The sequence below is a fragment of the Delphinus delphis genome, chromosome 13 (assembly GCF_949987515.2).
Source record: "Delphinus delphis chromosome 13, mDelDel1.2, whole genome shotgun sequence".
Classification (NCBI taxonomy): domain Eukaryota; kingdom Metazoa; phylum Chordata; class Mammalia; order Artiodactyla; family Delphinidae; genus Delphinus; species Delphinus delphis.
The window spans coordinates 34,614,391-34,635,635 of record NC_082695.1 but is presented as its reverse complement, the minus strand read 5'-3'; the positions used below and the strand labels follow the sequence as shown (position 1 = coordinate 34,635,635).

The following is a 21,245-nucleotide window of genomic DNA, read 5'->3' as shown; positions in this document are numbered from 1 at the left end:
GCCAACATTGTTTGGATATCTGACAAATCCTTGCATATCACAAGGTGAGAGAAGCCTTTGTGTCCTTACAGCTTGCTTTTGGGGTGACATCAGGGCAGGGATCTTTGCCCGGGGTTAAGGAACACATAATCTAGTCTCTGTATTTTAGAAGAATGTAGGGTACAGAACTAATACATTACATTTTATACTTATAGTCACCTACCTCTGTTATAAGGAGGGTACATATACCATCCTTAAAGTCATGCTTTTCATCCACTGATATCTCCCTTTCATCTTTATACCACACAATATGAGTCTCCTTCTTAATATTTGCCACCTAGAAGAAAAACTGTAGTTATACTTCTCGAAATAAGGGAATGCTACTCTTATGAAACTAAATAATTCTCAATGTAGCACTGGATATAAGAAAAAGCATAGATTTCTAGAGGAATCAATTGAAAGCTATTTTAACTGATAAAGAGTTTAAAATAAAATGGATACAAAAGAATAAACCTAAATCAATAGCATCTTTACTTTCAGCAGAAAAAAATTTGTCTTTAAAATCACCTGGTGGACAAGAAAGCATAGAAACATACATACTAACATACAGAATTAAGTAAAAATAAAAATTTGAAAACCAAAGGAAGATAAATCCCATCAGATTAAAATATAGTCTGTGTCACAAAAACAAATGACTTTATCAAAGTATCAGAATGACTAAGCCCCAATCTATGGCTAAATATTTTTTAAAAGGTAAATGAAGCTTTGTAAATAAATGTGGAAAGGAAATGTGTTTAAAATTATTTAATTAAAAATTTTTCCAGTTTTATTGAGATATAATTGATATAATATTGTATAAGTTTAGGGTATACAACATAATGATTTGATATATGCATATATTGTGAAATGATTAACACAGTGAGTTCAGTTAGCATCCATCAAGTATGGTTTAATAAATTAATTGCTTGGCAATTTTTAGAAACTCATTTAGATCCAATATCCACACATCGTATCATAAATTTCAAATGGGCAAAATGACTTCATACGATTAAAGGGATTTTAAGCTTTATCTACAATGCTTGAACTTTCTATGAAGAAGAGTATATTCATGTATTTCTTGTGTAATTAAAATTATATGAAAAAGTAAAGACTTCATACAAATCAAGAAAACAATCTCAAAGACCCCACTACATAATTGGACAAATGTATGTATGATTTCCCAAAGAGGAAAGATAATTACAGAACAAACAGATGAAGAAAATGTTTGATCTCATTAAAGACAAGGAAATGTAAGTTTCAAAAAAGAGAAAAAAAATCTCAGCTAATACATCAACATAAGAACTAACACTGTAACTGCAGTGAAACCAGAACACACAAACTTTCTTTATAATCCTGTAAACTGGTTCCCGGGTTTTAACTGTATTACTAGGCAACATTGCTTATGATAAACATGCCCCGCAGATGGGAAAGCTACCACTGGACTGGGCGGGACTAGAAATGGACTCCGTGGCTTTGGGCTTCCCTGAATATACTCTTGTTATTCGGACATGGTCCCTGCGGGGACCCTGGAAGCTCTGCTTGGGGTGTTGTTACAAGAGGTATTGGCCCCTTGGGGCACGAGGGATTTTTTTTAAAGCCATGGCATTTCCTGCACCTGCCCAAAGTGGAGCTTGTCTCCTTGCACCTGAGCTGTCACCTGTGGGTGGTGAAGGGAGTGATTCCTGATGTGGACTCCTGCAGGACAGGAGTGCCCAGCATGGCCCTGTAGGCAAGCTGGGGTTCTTGTCCATATTCTTTGGAGTAGACTAGCTCCAAGTGGGGCCCATGGTAGTCTCAGAGTCTGAATGTTTGGCTGCACATACTCCATCAACTCTAATGCAATATGTAAATTGCTAAATGTACATAAATTGCTGTAATAATGAAACAAAGAACTGTGGGAGGACAGAGGAAGGTTCATTTTACCCAGACTGAGAAGGGGGAGGCTTTACAGAGGAGATGACTGAGTTGGGCCTTGAAAAAGGATCGTGTCAGAGAAGCTGAAAGAAGAAGGCCATTCGAAGTCATGAATACATAACGAATGAATAGTCAGAACCTACTTCTAGGCTCCTGTAGTTGGTCAGGATCTGGGTAAGGGGCTGATTCTCTTGAGGAAAACCTTCAGAATAGGGCTGCAGAACTCACTTCCCAGAAGCCTAGTGCAATAGGAAGCACAGAAAGAAGGATGCACGGATGTGGGGGCCCCTGAGGAAGGGATGGTTTCTGGGGAGGGCAGTGTGAGGAAAAAGTAAGTAGAGGCACGCAGCTGTGGACAGTCAGGAGGAGAGAGAGGTGCTGCGGGTTTTAGCTGCTGCCTGAGAAAGTGTTTTTCAAGAAGCTCTGCCAATTCCTAAGAGGCTAAAATCCAGCACCAGTTTTTCCTATACATTTCTGGTAGACCGCTGTTTCTTTGAATTTGTCAGATTTAGCAAAGACCGGAGTATTTGCGTTCTGGCTTTTATAATGACAACTACGTGTGAAACGCCAAATCTGTGCATCTGCTTTGGGGTCACTGTCCACCATCACAGCCTTCACACTCCAACCTCACCCAGCAGTTCTTATCCAAAAACGTTTGATGACTCACGGAGCTGCACACCATACACTCAGGTACATGATAATTTAGAATGTTATGTGCAACTTTTTTTTCCTAAATGTTTCAAAGGCCTAATAAGATAATTGGTTGTGAGCTGCAAACTCTTTACCAAACCTCTCCCCTCAAGGGAGCACAGGGGTTTCAGAAGCAGCAGCAGAGCTGCCCAAGACTCGAAGGTACTGTTGTGCAAGACACACAATTTAGATTTAAAAAATTGCCAAACTTCCACAGAAACACAGTGTGGCTGGAATGATTCTGGAATAGATCTACCACTTAGAATGCAACGAAGATGATGAGAGATTCTCCTGAGATTAATAACTGAAAAAGAGTTGGTGGGTGTGGTTAGTGAGGGACGAGCAAGCAGAGCACAGAGGCTTTTCAGGGCAGTGAAAATGCTCTGTATGATACTATAAGGACGGGTACATGTTTTTACACGCTTGTCCAAACTCATGGAATGTACAACTCCAAGAGTGCACGCTAATGTAAGCTATGGATTTTGGGTAATGATGTGTCCATGTAGGTTCATCAGTTGTAACAAATGTACCACTTTGGTGGGAATGTTGATATTGAGCGAGGCTATGTGTATATAGGGACAGGGGTGTATGGGAAATCTCTGCACCATCCCTTCAAATTTGCTGTGAACATAAAACTGCTCTAAAAAAAGTGGTCTTAATTAAAAAAAAAAGGAGACTCTGTCCTTATTAAATAGGGCATGAGTAATGAATAAAAACTATCATCTTGACTTCCCATATTTTTATGCTGTTTTATTTTAAATATTTCTTACCAACCAACAGTAACATTCAACAGTAAAGGCACGTCACTTATCATTTTGGTGCAAATAGAGGAGATAAAAAGTTGATCTTCCTTTTCTTCTCACATTCTATTTTATCTTTATTTCCCTTGTATCAAATTATTAGAAATTTATCTACTTCTTACCTTGCATTTCAATAGTACATTACATTCACCAGTCACTTCCCAGCTCAAATACTCAGCGAAATGTGGACCTATAAAATTTTAATAATATCAGCAATCAGCAATATTAATCATGAATGCAAAATTCCAAGCTCATTCTTAAATTCTAAGGTGATTTACATCTAAAGGGAAATTTTAAAAATTCAAGATTTAGTTTTTAAATATTTTAAATGGATACATATTTAATAATAAATATTTTTTCAATTATTTTTATTAACCAGGGCATTATTAACATAAGCAATAATATTCATTTAATTTGTTACGGAAATAATCTTGGAATATTTTGTTCAAGAAATTGAAGCTTTTCTCTTTATTCACTGCCTATGTTTACCTTGTTTCCTGATAAATTCTTGACGCTGGAATTCAGCTTCTTTCTGGAGCTTTTTATAAACTGAAAATTGAAAAATGAGGAAATATGAAATTGAGTTGAGTGGTATACATGTACATGCCAGTCACTGCGTTAAGTGATTTATATTCATTGTTATAACACTCATACACCATGACCACCCTATTTGTTTTCAGTATTCATAGATGAAGAAAAAGGCTTAGAAAGGTTAAGAAACTTGTTCAAGGTCATGAAGTCAGGAAATAGTGAAACAGCTTTGGCGATTGCAAATGTAGAGACCTGGCCAGCCTTTCCATTGCTTTATCAAATATCACATTTTAAATCTTGGTGATTTCCACACTGGCTTATGACAGCTGTCATACAACCTAGTTCTAACGGATAATCCTCCATTAGATTTGGCATCCTCTACTCTTGCATGTTTATCTTCTTCATTTAAGTAATTTAAAGTAGGTACACATTATAAGATAGTATCGTAGTTTGTTTCTGAGACATAATACTGTCTTGGTTGTATTGCAATATCCTTCACTGGAGAATTTTAGTAATAAATACTTGTTTATATATGAGATAATTTAAGTGCGGTATTGCCTGTGGGCCAGTGATAACTTTGGTGTCCTTTTAAATCAACTTTCAGTTTTATGAAATGAAATACTATGGAAAGTATTAATTGCAAATTGCACTTTGAACATTGGAATCTAATCAAGAAATAATTTTTACTTCCTCCCACATGGTCACTTTCGGGCGATGGCGTATTTGCATTGAAGGGAGTAGCAAAATCTTCCAGATAATGTTTCACAGAACACTTACCATCTCCAATGAGAACAAGAGTAGAATGGCCAGTTGCTCTTCCATCTTGAACCTGGAAAGTATATGTGCCCTCATCCTCATCCTGTAGCTTTTCCATAAACATCTCAATTATACCAGTGTTTCGGTCAATATGCATCTTATATTTCTTCAATGTGACAAGTAAAAGAGAGAAATAAGTGAGATAGATAGGATGACAATAAGCCATATAAAATAAACACACAAACTCCAAAGTATCATAATTTAATAGTTTCTTGTTAACATTATTTTAAGTGAGCAAAGTTTCAAAATCTTGTACACAGAAAAAGGAAAATATTATGTGGAATATATGATGTTGACCAGAACTGATTACTAAAAGTCTGACGTTTAGTTTTTTAAACATAAACTTTTGTTACCCCAAATCACAAAATGTTATCAAAAAGTTGTTTTTAGATTCTCATTTTTCTTTCCAGATTACATTATTTTCAATTAACAGAATAATGCAACAACTATAAGCGACGTGAGAGAAGTGTTTGTCTCGATCATTGCTATACCCCTGGCATGTAGCACAAGCATGGAATACAGCAGCCAATTAATAAACATCTGCTGAATTAATACATGGATAAAAATGCTTCTAAAGCATTGGAAGCCCATTTGCTCTTAATGAACAGAAATTGCCCTGCTAGACTGTGCTTATTTTATCATCTTCCTCAAGCAACATTTTTTTCAATGTAAAGATAAGTCTTAGTCCTTGGGCTTCCAAGCTCAAGTTCCATAACAGATCTGAACAATGAAGTTTTCCTATAAAATGTCACAGAATGAAGGATCCCAGGTCTGGGATCAACTCTGTGGTGCAATTCATGCCCTGGAGTTTCCCCTGCAGGGAGCCAGTCTTCAACAGAGACCCCGTTTTGGATTAGCTTGCCCCATAACTTGGCTTGTGTCCCTCACTCCTACCCCTGAGAGTAACCCCCATAAACCACTTGAAGGAGAAACTCTATTTCAGACTCTCCTAGGGAACCTGACCTAAGACGGTAATTTCCACCCAGTGAAATAGTATGATTAGAACCAATTGCAATGACAATAAACTGCTCTTCAAGTTCTGTGTGTGTGTGTGTGTGTGTGTGTGTGTGCATGTGCCACATGCGTGTGTGAACACATGAAGGGGAGTGCCTCTACACACATGGGCACGAGTGTTCCCTCAATGGCTGTGGTGGCAGTGATGCCATCAAGGCTCTTCCTTCCTCTCCACTGGCCAGATGGTGATCACCGCTGTGGATGAGAACATTTTGAAAACAGGGAGATGGGCCACAGTGGACCCATGTGTGACTTGTTCCTGCTCTCACACAGTTACTACATGAGTTGAAAAGTAATATACTGCGTATTCTTCTGCTATTCATGTTACTCATTCTCCCTCTAACTAATGAATCCTCAAATATTTTTTAAAAACACATTTTGATGAAAGGGGAACACGTTGTTAATCATGGCCACAAAACACACCTCTCCCCCATCTTTTTAGTCTCCCATTTACACCCATGAGAAGACAGGTATGAGACAGGGCCCCTAAACCCAAGTTCTTCAGTACCACCAGGCACAAGCCTGATGCTGGCTCTACTGATGTCTGGGGAAGACAGATAAAGTGCAGATGTTGTAACTCTAACTATAGAAACTATGTTTACATTAAAAGCAAAGAAATAGTAAATATGATATACATAATCACCTATGTAAATAATACACAAATTGACATACACACATAGAAGTATAGAAAAAGACCAAAAGTATATATTAATATGTATATCAAAAAGTTGTAAGAATTTGTGGTTTGTCTCTTCTGAGTCTTTAAAGTTTTTTACAATAAGGATGAATTGTATTTTTAATCAGAAAAGCAATGAGATTTTTTTTTACATTTTTTTCTGAGCCATTAGAACAATTCTTCCATATGAAGAACCAAGACGCCACTGGAGTCTCTGATGTGAGTATCTGTGTTCAGGCAAGGGTTCTGGCCCCTCTGCCTTCAGTTTTTTTCATAGGTGACCAGCTTCCTGATTTGCCTGAGACAGTTTTGGTTGATGACTGTTATCCTGGAAAAATTATTACTAGCATCTTCTTTCATTCTCAAAAGTATCCTAGTTTTGGATAATATGATATAATCAATCTATATTTTCTTCCACACTTTTCACATGTGAAATGATTTAAACCCCCTCACCCCACGTCCAGTGGTTTTCTTAACAACTTATCTGCATTCTAATAGGGGTTTCCCAGCACATTCTACAATGATATGTTTAGAAATCTAAAAAGTGTAAAACCTACCGGCCCTTCAAAAACTTCCTTGTCGTTAACTATGTAGTTGACTTTGGCGTTGCCAGACAGCTTCTCAGCCTGCATCCAAAACCGGACCTGGCCTTTCTCCAAAATTTCAACTGCCAACTCTGATTTAACTGGGACAGCTATGAAAAATAAAAATAAGAGTAGTAGTTATATTGGTAACCATTTGTACTGATACAGATTTTTCCAACAAAGGAAAAACAATGGAAGTGATGATGTAGCACCTTGCTTCTTTCAGTGAGAGCATTGTAGGGAAAGTTTGATTTTGAGGGACAGTAGAACTGTGTTCTAATCCTGACTGTCATAGATGTCTTAACTATAAAAGTGAGGAAGATGAACTGACCTCCAGGGGCCTTCAGCTAACCTCTGTGACTCTCTACTGTGGCTTTGGTTAGCTTTATTTAGGGACAATAACAAAGTATGATGAAAAGAGTCTTGAGCTGGCCCCAGTAGTTCAAGGTCAGCTACTAACAAACTGTGATGTGAGGCAGTTCACTTTGCATCTCTGGGCCTCATGTGACTCATAGTAAATGGATGGAATTGAACTGAATGTCCTAATTGACCAGGATATTTTCCTGCTCCAATATTCTAAGATTTAATTACTTCAAAATATTTTGAAAAAGAGTTCAATTTGATTTTTTTTCAACAATTTAACTCACTTTGGAGGTTTTTAAAAATGTTTTTAAAAATGAATCTTAAGGGCTTCCCTGGTGGCGCAGTGGTTGAGAGTCCGCCTGCCGATGCAGGGGACACAGGTTTGTGCCCCGGTCCGGGAAGATCCCACATGCCGCGGAGCGGCTGGGCCCGTGAGCCGTGGCCGCTAAGCCTGCGCGTCCGGAACCTGTGCTCCACAACGGGAGAGGCCACAACAGTGAGAGGCCCACGTACCGCAAAAAAAAAAAAAAAAAAAAAAGAATCTTAAGAAAGAATTAATTTTGACTACATATATAAGATGAACCAGCTTGTCATTTAAACCCTATCCATCCCAATGGTATACCTGTTCATTTAAGTTCGTAGATCAAGCAAAATTTTTCAGATGCAAATAAGCAAGTCATTATCAAGAAGCTATATTAAAATACAGCGTGGCTTGCTTCACATAGAAAGTAAGGAACTGTGTGATATCTCTGATTTACACCTGTATCGCTTAAGCCATTTGAACATGAGTGAAATTTTTTAAAATTTGGCTGACATCTCTCGAAGCCTGTTTCTAAATTTCTTGTAACTTGAAAATGTTCTCTACAAAGCCTCCTCCAAGCCAACAGATCTGTATCAGAGGTGGCTCCTGGGCATCCTCTGTGGAACAAGATGGTTGTTTCTCAAAGTTCTGTAGTCCTTCACTTCTGTTAGGGGAAATCACCCTTTGCTTTCTCTCAACTATTCTTAAATATATCTCAAAATTTTAGCCATGCTACATTTTAAATTATAAGCTTTAATTATAAGCTTGGTATAAAGTTGTATGAAATGTACATTAATGTCTTTTGTATTTATCCTAAAACTACCCTTTTCAAACTTCAAGGGATGCCTTTCCTTTGCACTATTCCATATTCATTGTGAAACTCAGTTATAGAGTCATTCCATGCAGAGCTGAAAGGAGGCTCAGACATCACCTACTGAGGGTGTCCCCTGTGAACAGAGAAGGGCCACACCTTGATCAAGGACAGTTATCTACCCCTAAAACCTTGTGCTCCTCACCTGCTAACATGCATATTATCTGCCTCACAAGGCCACCAGGAGTGAATATGGTACCAGGATACACTGAGCCACTGTGAATAATGACCGCTGCTCGAGAAAGGAGTTCTCTTTCTCCCCTGATTTTACTGATGACAAAACTCAGCCTCGGGAAAGCTTAGTAACATATCTGGGTAGCAGAGCTGAGACCAGGGTTGTTCCCTCTATTCTGTGCTCTTATGGTCCTGGCCATCCACTCTGAAGAACACTAGTGGTTTTCCAGTAAGAGCAGATCAGCAACAGACCCCAGGGCAGTGACAGCAGAGGCTAAGTTTTCTCCCTACAGGATGCTCCTGCTTGCTACAAGTTAAGTCTTGAGGGGAATAGAGAGTAGGATCTCTTCCAGAAACATCTGGAAATCTCACTCTAGGGAATCTAATACATGAGTGATGCAGTTACTAAGAAGCTCAGTGTGGCGGCAGTGGGGAGGGGACACACTCCCACGCTCTCCTGGAAGCCTCCAGATCCCTTAATGTTCACGGTCCTCTCTGAATAATGGGGCCATTGTCTGGGGAGCACTGGCCACCAGGATGCACACACAGAAACAGCCCATGTCCTGTCAGACCACCTGGGCTTATGCCCAGGTACCAGCTGTGTACATCTGGTCTAGTTACTTAACCTCTCTGTGCCTCACTTTCTTCATCTCTCAAATTAAATCACCATAGTAGTGACCCTTTTAAGGTCATTGTGGAGTTTGATGACATTCTGTTTAAGCACCCTATAAACAGCATATAATAAATTAATATTTTGGTGACTCTTCCTTCAGTTGTTTAAATAACAACCACCAATTGTATGTTATATTTACACCTAAGAGGACATACCAGATAGATATAATTTATGTATACGTGCTTGTGTATGTCTGTACTCATAGAGTATAATATATACAAGTGGGATAATAACCAATGTCTACAAATAAAAATATATATTATGCAGGATGTTTTTGTTTCTGTTTTTTTTTTAGGTGAGAAGTGTATTTATTTAGAGAGATACACATTCCGTAGACAGAATGTGGTCCATCTCAAAAGGCGAGAGGCCTGCAGGATGTTGTTGATACTGAAGTATATCTCCCACCATCCCCCCCATATACCTTGAATTTTAGATATATATATATACACACACACACACACACACAGACATATATATTCAAATAAACTGCCTCTCTACACTGCAATTTAGTATCACTACTGGCAACACAGACTAGGTTATTTTCTATTTTTAGCTTTAGAAATTTTTTTTTTCCTTCTGCTCAGCCCTAAATTTCCTTAGGCTCTTTTCTCTGGCAGTTAATTTGCTCCAGCAAAATATCTGGTATTTGTAGGTTTAAGGCATATGTTTAGTGGTTTTCAAAATATTTTTGAAAACAGGAGAATTTACTGTGCCAAGGGATGAAGGAACAGCACACTCTTTATTATACTCTGTAAGAGACGAGACCAGTTAAGACCTTACAAAATCTCAAGAAAATGGCTTATGTGTCAACATATACTAAAAGGAAGTGGGTATAAATTGAGAAATTGGATATGCTGCTTTGACCCTATCATCAGATCTCTGAAATTATTCATGCAGTGACCTGGCTGATCCAACAGTGGTTGGGGAGAGAAAAGTACTGGAGCTGTGATACTTTAAACATTGCTTCAACGGGTTCACGGGAGCTACCTCCGGTTGGGAGAGTCATACCTGCACATCAGAGTTTTTAACACATTTTTGGGTTCTCTCTGTGCTGACCCAAATGCCACACCTGATCTCTAATAGTAGGGCACCTGAGTTTGCTGCTACCCCTTCTCCTAGAACCAACAACTAAAGTGATTATGCTCATGCAGAATGAAATATCTCAGCATACATGACAGTGACAGCGGGCAATTACTACTGGCAAGTCCATATGATCATTGAACTTCAGGGAGGCTGGGCACCTCCAATTCAACAGTAACACCCCAACTTCTCTCATCTCCATCCTTTAAGCTAAATGTAAATGTGTTTGGACCAGCTGTTGCCTAGACACTTTCTCAATGTTTACTGTCTGACTAGATTAGATTAGCAGGTGCTGCTGTTTCTGTTTCACGTTGTAGACAGTGCGAGCATTCACAGGCTCCAGCTGTGCTCGGCACGGTGACCCTCTCCTCCACTCCCCTCTTCATGGCCCCGGGAACATGAAGCGAGGACATCAGTGTGACTGGCAGACAGCTCTTCTGCAAGTGGGTTTTTCTAGGTCACTCTTCTGTTTCAATTAACATTTATATTTTCCCTGAAGAGTTCAGGATTAACCAACGCCCTGTTGATTGTCTCTCACAGCCCCTCTATGTCGTGGGTGCTGTGAACAATTACAACAGCCATTCCTGGAAAAGAAACCAGGCAATGGGGAAATTGGGATGAGGTGCTCAGGTTCACAGAGTACAGAAGAAGGACAGTCCAGGCCAAACCTCTGCCTTCCATACAATTTTAAAAAGAATAACTTTTAAGATACTATTCTTGGTGTAACTTTTCCAGTTTGATGGTGAATAAGCTTACAGACGAGAAACAGTTCTCCCCTAGAATTCAGAAAGCCTGCTTTCTGCATTCACACTCCACAGGCACCCCACTGTGCTTTGTTGAATAAAGTTGGTTTTGAGAACATTCCAGCTGAGGCCAATAGTCACCAACACCCAGCCTCACCATCAAACATGCATTCCTTGGGAATGTGAGAGAGGTCAGACACCTAGTTTTAAGCAGTGTTTATTTTTTAATCACAGCTCTGCTGAGAATTTCAGGAAAGCTGTAGACCTTCGCCCTAGAAAAATGCACATCTACAAACACACAACGTTTTGCCTATAGTTTGGGGTCAGGGTATAGTTCCCTGGGTTCCTGAAACTCCTGTATTAGTGAAGAAGCTATATTTTAGGGATTAAGGAATGAAAAAAATTCCTGATTTAAAAGAATGAGTGATGCTATCACTCTTTGTTTTTTCAAACTCTAAGGTGTAACTTTCTGGATGCTTCACTGCTTTGGCCAGTGGGTACCAATGGGCAAGAGATCCTATCAGGCCAGTGGAACTTTCTGAGTATCGTTTCAGACTTCTTTCTCTTCTCTTAGGTGTCAATTCTGGAATTTAATCTTTTATGTAGAAGGTACTTCATTGAAGGGTTTTTAGATAGTTCATAGGAATTCTTTTTCTGATCAAGGCATCTTTACCTTATTTTCCAGGAGTTTAAAATGTTAGGTACTGTCTTTATTTAGAGGTATGGTTCTTCTATTAAATGTTAACATTAAATTGCTTAGGAAGAGATCAGTTCGCCTAAAAGACATACAAATTAATGTATCCAGGAGATGTGTGTGTGTGTGTGTGTGTGTGTGTATAAAGTTCCAAAATATGTAGGCAAAAGGTTAAGAATGTAATTGGTCAGCAGTTACACCTATGTAACCCGATAGTGTTCTATGTAACAGAGCATGGGATGTATCTTCTATGTCAGTGTTCTTTGTATCTCTGGAGAACAATGACAAAGATAAAGGCAGCCCTTCGGAAAGTGCATCTGCAGCTACCGATATATGCTCCATTATATGTTCTCAAGAGCCTCTTCTCTTGATCCTGTCAGAAGTGTGTAGAGGGATGGCTAAACTCTGTGAATGTATTGTGGACACTTACTTGGGAACTTGTGTTCTTGGCTGAGAGCAAGTAAACGTTTCAATTCTGTAGGGAGAAAAAGAGAACAATTAGAGCTTGAACTACTAAAACAAAAGTCACTTGATCCTTGGGAATCACTGAGAAATCAAAGCAGACTCGTGAATGAACTGATTTTTCACTTACCTTCCTCATCTATCAAGTAGCTTGACGCTATTCCATCAGTGTCTGTTACATCGCAGGAGTAGATGCCCAAGTCTTCCATCCCGAGGTCTTTGAAGGTCATTTTCGTCCTTCAGAACAGAATAATTTTATAAGAAGAGAGGCCGTGTGGGGTCTGAGGACCTGCACCCTGCCGGTCTCTAGGCATTTGCACGTCCGCTCCCTTCACGTGGAGCACTTGTTCTGTCCCCCTTGCTGACCTAAAGCCCACTCATTCTTGCTGCTTCTGGAAAGACTTTCCTGACCTCCTCCTATGGGCTGATGGTAACGGGAGGGGGAGCTGGTACAAATCTCCCATCCCCAAGCTATGATGCGTATCGATGTATATCCCAAATAAAGATATTTTTAGCTGATCAACCCTTGCTGGGCAGCCTGAAATTTTTCTTCTTCACAGGGCAGAACCTCCCAATGCCTCTCTTATGTCAACCCTGCACTTCCTGTTTTGGAGGTTATCACGTGGCATCAGTATTGCCTAGTTCATTAACTATATACCTCCACTGAATGCCTTTTGGGACGAGATCTGTTTTGTTCACTGTTGTGTCCTCCGGCCTCCATACCTTGTCTAGCACATAATATGGGCCTAATAAATACTTGTGGAATGAATGAATGAATGGGTCAGTGGTCTAGTTTTCTTTGTTTTCTAACTTTGGTGAGTCACATTGCTGGTCTAAGATCACCCAAACATTTATAGGTTAATCAAGGAAAAAAATTTATAGTTTGATTGTCTTTCCTTTGACCAAAATTATGTTTCACTTCAAGGACCTTACAGCATAGTTACAGCAGAACGTCTTTTAATTATTAATATATTCAGTATTTCCTTGCTGTTTTCCAACAAAATTACTATTTCTTTCTTTTATTTTTGAGCTACATTGGGCTTTTGTAATAGAAATAATACTTAGGAATATTTTGCTTTACTAAATATAATCCAATCTGGTTGGCACTATAAAGATATGAAGCTTGATAAGTAAGGTGAAATAAAAAGAAATCTTGAGGCTGAAAGGAAGTAACAGATCATAAAATTAATCTCCTTCACTCTCTTCTATTTTACAGAAAAAGAAATCCAAGGTCCATGTAATTAAAAGCTGCCCCAGGTCACACAGCCGGCTCCAGGTAGAGCTGGGACTAGAGCTCATCTCTCCTGTGCTTCCCATACAGAGTTCTTTCCAGTACAGTATTGTGTCACTCACAAGTGGCGGTGAAAAAGCAGAACAGATTATACCCAATCCATTGAATTTACCATAACTTGAAGTTCTTCCTTAACCCCTCCCCATAAGCATCCTCACCATTACTTAAGATTTCAAAATTCTGTAGAATAATGAGAATCATCTTTGAAGTTCACTTTTATGCCAGTTAAAGCTTTTCTTACATCATCATAAACGATGCCAACTAAAAACTGCTGCTCGCCATCTGCTTCTACAAGGATGAAGTCATTAGCCACTGCAGTCGCTGACCTTCAACACACCCTGAAAGGAGTTCAGGGTGGAGATCAGGAATGAGGCGCTCTGTGCTCTGGAAAAACTGGCAGAACAGGCCTTCAGATAGTTAGGTATTTTTCAGGAGAAGATTTTATGAGCCCAATTTCTTGTATCTTCTCATATCTAGAAAAGCACTAAAATCATTGATGGAGACATCGGCTCCTTGTGACTAGCAGCAAGCTTCTGCCGAAATGTGTGCTTTGATTGCACGTTTCCCCTTCACCAAAATCACTTCTATCCTGACTTTCCTCCTTACCTTTTCGGAGCAGTTCCTCAGAGCTGTCTGAGATGCTGTCTCCTGGGCTATTGTCCTCATTTTGCCCCAAATAAAACTTAGGTCATAACTCTCACATTGCGCTTTTTTTTTCAGTTGACAGTGAGACACATATGAGAAAATACTTTAAATGGACTAATGTGAAAAGTATTTTATAAGGATTGTTATTTTTTAAGGTTTATACTGGTTTTCACTTTTTACATTTCCAGTTATAAAATATTTGGATTTCATTCTCTTATTTGAAATGGAAAGCGTACTTCATCCTCCTTTCATGAAAAGGAGACCCATAGTTAGGATTGAAACGGTGCGTACTTGTTGCCTTTGCTTTCAACCTCTAATCTTGGAGACTCCTCTGTGGGGACATAATCTTTGGACCAGGTGAACTCAGAATTTGGAGCCATCTGATCACATTCGAAGTTCAAGGAAATGACTCCATCATCATCCACATTTACAACAAGTTCTTTGGTTCCTAGAAGATCAAAAACAAGGCACTGATAGTTCCTGGTAGAAGTCAATCACGTAAGAATTCCTTACCTTGGGATCCCTTACTGTAGCCTTAAAGCAGGGCCTTGAGCCTGTGCAAGCAAAAAGCCCCAACTGCTCGCTGCAACTGACAATCCTGCTACAATTCAACTTTTGTGTTGTGACAGAATTAAATGAATGTACCATGTTTCTTAGGTAGTGCTAACACCATGGACAGTACTGTTTGTTCAGGGCTGAAGAAAATTGGTTGACGTGACCCTTGGGACAGTTACTGGAGTATGTTGACCATAATAAGAAGGACAAGGCAGCCTTGGGAGAAAGGAAAGTTGAATGGTCCTTATCAGGGCCTAATTCATGACTTTTGCTTCAATATTACCCATATCTAACTAGTCATCAAGAAAGGATAGATAAGAGATAAAGAAATCAAAGGGAAATTAGAGGGGAGAAAGTAGAGGTAGTAAGAACTGCCTATATTCACATGTTCAAAGTTTGTAAATCATTTAAGAATGAAAAAAACTCCATGGAAACAAATTCTGCTGATCAGGTAATCATAAATTAATCTAAAGATGCCATTCTAGATTAGAACAATAGAAACCTAGAAATGACTGTTATTGAACTTTATGGAAATGAATTTCAAGAGATTCAAATGTTTCAAGATTAGTTTTTGGATTTTAAAAGAAAACAATAATGTTTTGAGGGATTTTTTTTGAGGGTTATAATAAATTACATCTGCATTCAATATAACAATTCAGAGTGTGTATAGCATATAAAATGTTCACACCTCTGCCTAAATCCAATTTAAAAGGTAAAATGCTCTTCTCAAATTGCCATTAATTCAATTACCAGTCTACACTTAGTTTGTTTCCATACATTAGGAAAAATATATTTAATTTCAGAAAGGTATAGTTTTATTTTTTTTAAAGTATAAACAAAAATCTTTCAGTAGATACTTCCCAAGTGATGAAAGATTTTCTCTTCTAGATTGCATCATTCAATAAAACTTGTCAGGGGAAAAACAATTGCAAGACTCCTCCCAGGCGAAGGGCAAAACAAAACGAGTGCCTAAAGAGTGATTGGTGACATTAGGATGTTGGTTCCTAAGCCTGGCAGTTGGTCTAATTTGTGTCCTTATTGATAGTAGTGTGTGCTTCAACTATAAACCTCCAAAAAGTGATTTTTAACACATAGAAAACTTAGCGAAGACTAATTCTAGGAGATTTTTAAAAAATTACTTTTTAAAAAATAAAGGGTTATTTTCACATTTGACTATACAGATAAACAGAAATAAAGATCAATTAAAGATTTAATTTTTCCTAAGTGAAATGTCCCCCATGTATTACTTTATTGGAAGTCACAGACCATGTTTTATTTCTATTCCCAGTAACACATGACTAATCCTTACATTAGGATTAATGTATAACATTGCTGTATAACAAATAACGAACAAGTTACTTAAGAAAAGACTGACACCTAAGAATGCTGAGGTTTAGATGGTATTATAATACACAGTTAGCATAACTGAATCACAGAGAGTATAAATGGAAAATTTTCTGAATATCTGTATTGTTATAAAGAGGAAAGGAGAAGTAATGAAGTTGACTAAACCTTTCTTGCTATTTACATAATATCTATTTTGGAGGCATGACAGATTGTTCGTATTAATCATTCATTGGTTTATTTGTAATCTCTTTAAAAAGGAAGTGAATCATCCATATGCCTGCTGTTTATTATGTTGGAGGTATGACTTAAGTTTACAGCAGAAAAAAATATTGCTTAGCTTAAGAGTCTTGATTTTTATTAAAGTGAAAGATTTGACGTTTCTACAAAGGAGTCATAAAACGGAAAGCATATGAACAATATAATTAGCTTGGCTTTTCTCTCAATTACATGGATAACCTTTGTACCGTAACACTTCACTCATTTGGAATCTTGCCCAAGACCAAGAAGTAATGAAAACAAGTCTCTAAGAGCCAGTGCTGATGTGACAAAGTCCATGCACTAGTATTCTTGAACACTCACTGGTGAATTCCATAGACCATCACTTGGAATCTCTACTTAGCTTGAGATGATTGTAACAAGCTTAGTTGGTCAGTTTCTCTCAGTAGATTGAACCCAAAAAAGAGAGGAAAGTAAGAAGCTACTATCATCAGGAAAATGACAGCAGGAGAGGAAGCAGAAAACTAAAAAGCAGGCACAAAGACATTATTTAGTAGAGGGACAAACAGCTCCTCACCCCATAAGACGTCACTATATTGTAACACTGGGCAATAAATAAGGTGGATACTTATGGCTCTGAGTCATTCAGAAAAAGGTAAATGAAATTAAGTATATTGCATCCAAGAAGTATGAAAGGTAGGTACTGAAATGTGTAATCTATTTTACGAGAATTTTCATCAAAGAGTCTTAGAATGAAATTTTAAATAGTTGATGCTCTAGCAGTAAATTCTCAGGTAAATGGAACTACTGGGTATTTAAAACAATACCTTTTTCAGGTTTCTGAATGGCCAGATTTGGTCCCAAACCCATGCAACTTAGAGAATAGAAAAACCCTGCTTAGTTGTTGTCTCAATTGCCTCAGCTATTAAGAGAAGGATATAGAGCTGCCTCACTGAATTATTCTGGGCAATTAATTTTTGTAAAGTACTTGGAGATCTTTTGTGACATATGAAATGAAACAAAAGATGTTATTTTTAAGTCCCAGGCAATATGTGTGTTTCCACTTTAACCTATGAGTTTTACATCATTACTTTGTAGCTGGGTTCTAATGTAAAAAAATGTAATAATTTATACTTTTAGAAAACAACATGGTATTTTTTGAAAGTCTTAGATCAAAATTTGTGATTTGAAATTAAGTAATTGCCTGGAGGGGCAAAATAAAAAGTAGGGATTAGATGTAAAGTCAACTAGTATCTGAGTGTGCTCATCTGTGCAGCTTTTCTTGATTAATCATATCAAATCAGAACATGGTAGACAATATCTGTAGTGGATAAAAGAGAAGCATGAACATTTCCTCAATTTATGCTCACATAATTGTGGCTATGATGGGTGCTATTTGTTGATTTATTTAAATAAAGGGAAAAAAAGTTAAAACTCTCTTCCATACTTCTGTTTTAAAAATCAAATACTCATTAAGATGAGTATTTGATTAATTTTCAGTTTTCAAAAAGTTGCACTGGTTGTTTATTTTATCAAGAACAGGGTTACATTCTACAAGGGCAGGGCTTTTGTCTTTCATATTTTCCATACATATTTACACATGCCAGGCACTGGACTGAAAAAACAGATTTAAATGAGAAATGTCAGTTTAGAATTGCAATGTTTATTTTATTGGAACTAGTCTTATTAAAGCTTAAGCATAACACCAATATTTTGATAAACAGACAAAATTAAAAAAAAAAACCAACAAAGAAAACATTCTAGTTGCAGTGGGTTTCCTACTTATGCTCAGAATTTAAAACTTGATCTCTTTCCTGACAAACAGTGATGCTGTCAACTGGCTGACAGTATCACTCTGAAAGTGATCATAATCACAAGATTTTGAAAAGTAAAGTTTACTGAAAATAATTGAAATACTAGTTTTCTAGGCATATTTCTTACACTCCACAAAAATTCTCTTTAGAAAATAATGTTTAGTCAAAATACTATTACAAAGAAAGAACACAGTTTCAACTGTATAAATATAAAACAAGGTTATTGTCTTAAAATGATTATGGCAACAAGTTATCTTGTTCCCTATTTGTCACATGAATTACAATGCTAATGCTCTCATACTCTTTCAACATGGCTTTTGAAATTCAAAGCCTTCTGTTACTGTTCAGCTTTAATTAATTGGTTAACATAGTTCTTTGAATAAAAGTGTTTTTGGAGAGTGACTTAGTAGACCAAGTATTTTATAATAATACCTATAATGGGAAATGGAATTGAAGTTGCCTGGAAAAAAGGTAGACTCTTCCTGCATTCTGGGTTTATATATAGAGGAAGTCATTTTTGGAAAATACATAGATTCATAGATTCCTCTCTGTGTAATAAAGAAGGTAATTATGTTAATCTGGAAAGGACATTTTTTCCACATATTAAAATCTAAGAGGAATTAATAGTGGCGTTCCTTAAATGAACGGATCCTGGATACATCATGGGCAAAAAATTCTAGTGAGATTTTACAAAAGATACATGACATTGAAATGGATGATTCTTTTTATAAGTGCTCTAGGAACACCAAGAGCAATGTAATGACAGCATTTCTAAGAGGCCCCAGGCTAGTCCACAACTACACCTGTGGAGATTAACCTGGTGCAGCGTCAGAGTGAAAGAGGTGCAGCTACAACACCCTCAAATTTTCTTTTTAGAATGTCCCACGGCCTGAGTTTTTGCCAAGCACTGAGCTGCTGTCAATCCATGGTTGAACTCATAAATGTCTAAAGAGACACATTCACTAAATTTGACTAAAACATGAGCAGAATGGTTCCGATATTTAACAGGCAGGCAGCAAGTTTGATGTTCTGCTGTCAAAGTAATGGAATCCCTATGGATATTCTCATCTAGATGAAAGGCCATCTCACTTTCCCGCAGAGTTGAGCTGGGAAAGTGGACCAAAGTTTGTCAGGACTTAGATTTTTCTCAAAAACAACCTTTGAATCTTTTCCAGAATATGAAGAATTCAGTTAAGAGCAGAGGAGATTTGGCTATAGAAAATGAAGGAGATAATTCTGGTCTGAAAAGGAATTAAGAAGAGTTGTCTCTAGTCAGCTGCCCCAACCCTAAACAAATCCTTAATGAGGACATAGAGGAATACTGGATTGCGTGGAATGGCATTTTAATAGTCCCTCCAGGCTTGCCACTACCCCCAGTAAGTGAATGGGTTAAAGTACGGCCCAGGGCTAAAATGAACTTTTGGGAAATTAACTCCAGCCCATAATAATAAAACTCCAGCAAATAATGATTTTAAAAAGAGATAAAATTTAAAAGTGGGAATTCATCTTCTCACACATTTCATAATCTGATGTGAGAATTTTCTCATATAATTTAGTCTTTTATATCTGCATTAATAGGACACTTTTATAAGTTTTATTCTTTGTCCTTCTCCATGGTGTGCGTGAGTGTGTGTGTGTGTGTGTGTGTGTGTGTGGTGTTTAAAAAAACTGGAGAGTGGGACAGAACAGAAGCAGACAGAAGTGAACAAATGTAATCGGCTGCGTGTAACGTTGAGGTCCCCTATGTGGAAGACAGGACCGCTGGCTGACACACCAGCGGTCCTGGTGCTACATCAGGGCCTCCACTGGACCTCTCCCAACTCACCCTTCATAACCAGGGCGTTCATTATGAGATACTAGGGTTAGGTTTACACGTTGTGGCTGCAAAACAGAGTCACACTCTCTCGCCAAAACATGGTAGCCATTCATTATTTTTTTCATCTATAAACCAGGTACTAGGCTATTGACATATATAGAGAAAATAAAGTTCCAATTTTGAAGGAGCCCACAATCTAATGCACAGTTCACAAACCTTGAATTTCATACTTGAATTACCCAAGGAGTTAAACAAACAAACAAAAATGAACCTATGCCCAGGCTCAGTCCTGGAGACTCCGATTTAATTGGTCTGGAGTAGTCTAGAATGGAGTCAGAATTTTTAAAAAGTTCCTGGCATGATTCTAATGCAATGTACTGTCAAGGTTGAAAACTACTTTGCTAATGGGTGAAAGAGAGCAGATAGTGAGCAAATATAAGTGAAGTTTTCTAAATTAGCCAGTTGAGCTAATCTTTAATAGTCAGCCTGGCTTCCTGCTTCAGAATCCTTCAAAGCTCCACCTCAAGGCCACTGAACCTTCTCAGCCCTACCAGGTTCTATAACCTATCAATTTTCAGAAACTGGGATTGGTTAGTAGGTTGTCAACTCAATCCCAGCTCATTATTCCTTCTGGAGCTCCGTTCTTCTAACCTGCCTTGCTCTTGGTGAGAAGTCCTAACTTCCAATAACTCAGTTCCTGCCCGGGACTCTGCCTGGGTCTGGGTTCTCCTGCCCCTCACCTCAGTTCTCCTGCCTGCTGCTGGGTCTCTGGTAAGAACACCTGCAGCCTGTTCTGCCAGTTATTTGTTGCCCTCCAGATCACCTGCCACACCTTGGCAGGTCTCTCTCTTGCCTCCCGTCTGATCTGGTTCACTTTGTCTCCACCTACAGCCCAGACCTGATACAATCAACATAGATACTGTTTGAAAAATATCAAATATCAAGACTAGAAGTGCCTCTCATGTACCAACAAATCTACTCTAAATATTTTCCAGCTTATTCTTCTTACAGGCTTGTTTAGCTACTAGATTTCTTGGTAAGGCACAGCACACTTAGTCCATTTTGATCCTCATTACCAGCACGATCAGACTTTGCAGTAGTGGCTGAGCTACATCTGCTGGCATTTTCGTCAACTTCAAAGGGAGACCAGTCACCCT

General features: G+C 38.1%; 1 protein-coding gene across 4 annotated transcripts in view; it reads right to left on the bottom strand.

Moving 5' to 3' along the window:
• MYOM1 (myomesin 1) overlaps positions 1-21,245 on the bottom strand; it is a 160,727-nt gene that overhangs the window by 13,407 nt on the left and 126,075 nt on the right. For all 4 annotated transcript variants that reach the window (XM_060028740.2, XM_060028738.2, XM_060028737.2 and 1 more), the window contains 8 exons: positions 14,632-14,788; positions 12,535-12,641; positions 12,373-12,417; positions 7,017-7,153; positions 4,731-4,875; positions 3,912-3,971; positions 3,545-3,612; positions 203-316 (listed from right to left, as the gene is read on the bottom strand). In XM_060028740.2, the coding sequence (XP_059884723.1) occupies positions 203-316; positions 3,545-3,612; positions 3,912-3,971; positions 4,731-4,875; positions 7,017-7,153; positions 12,373-12,417; positions 12,535-12,641; positions 14,632-14,788 (833 nt within the window). The remainder of the gene's footprint in view (positions 1-202; positions 317-3,544; positions 3,613-3,911; positions 3,972-4,730; positions 4,876-7,016; positions 7,154-12,372; positions 12,418-12,534; positions 12,642-14,631; positions 14,789-21,245) is intronic.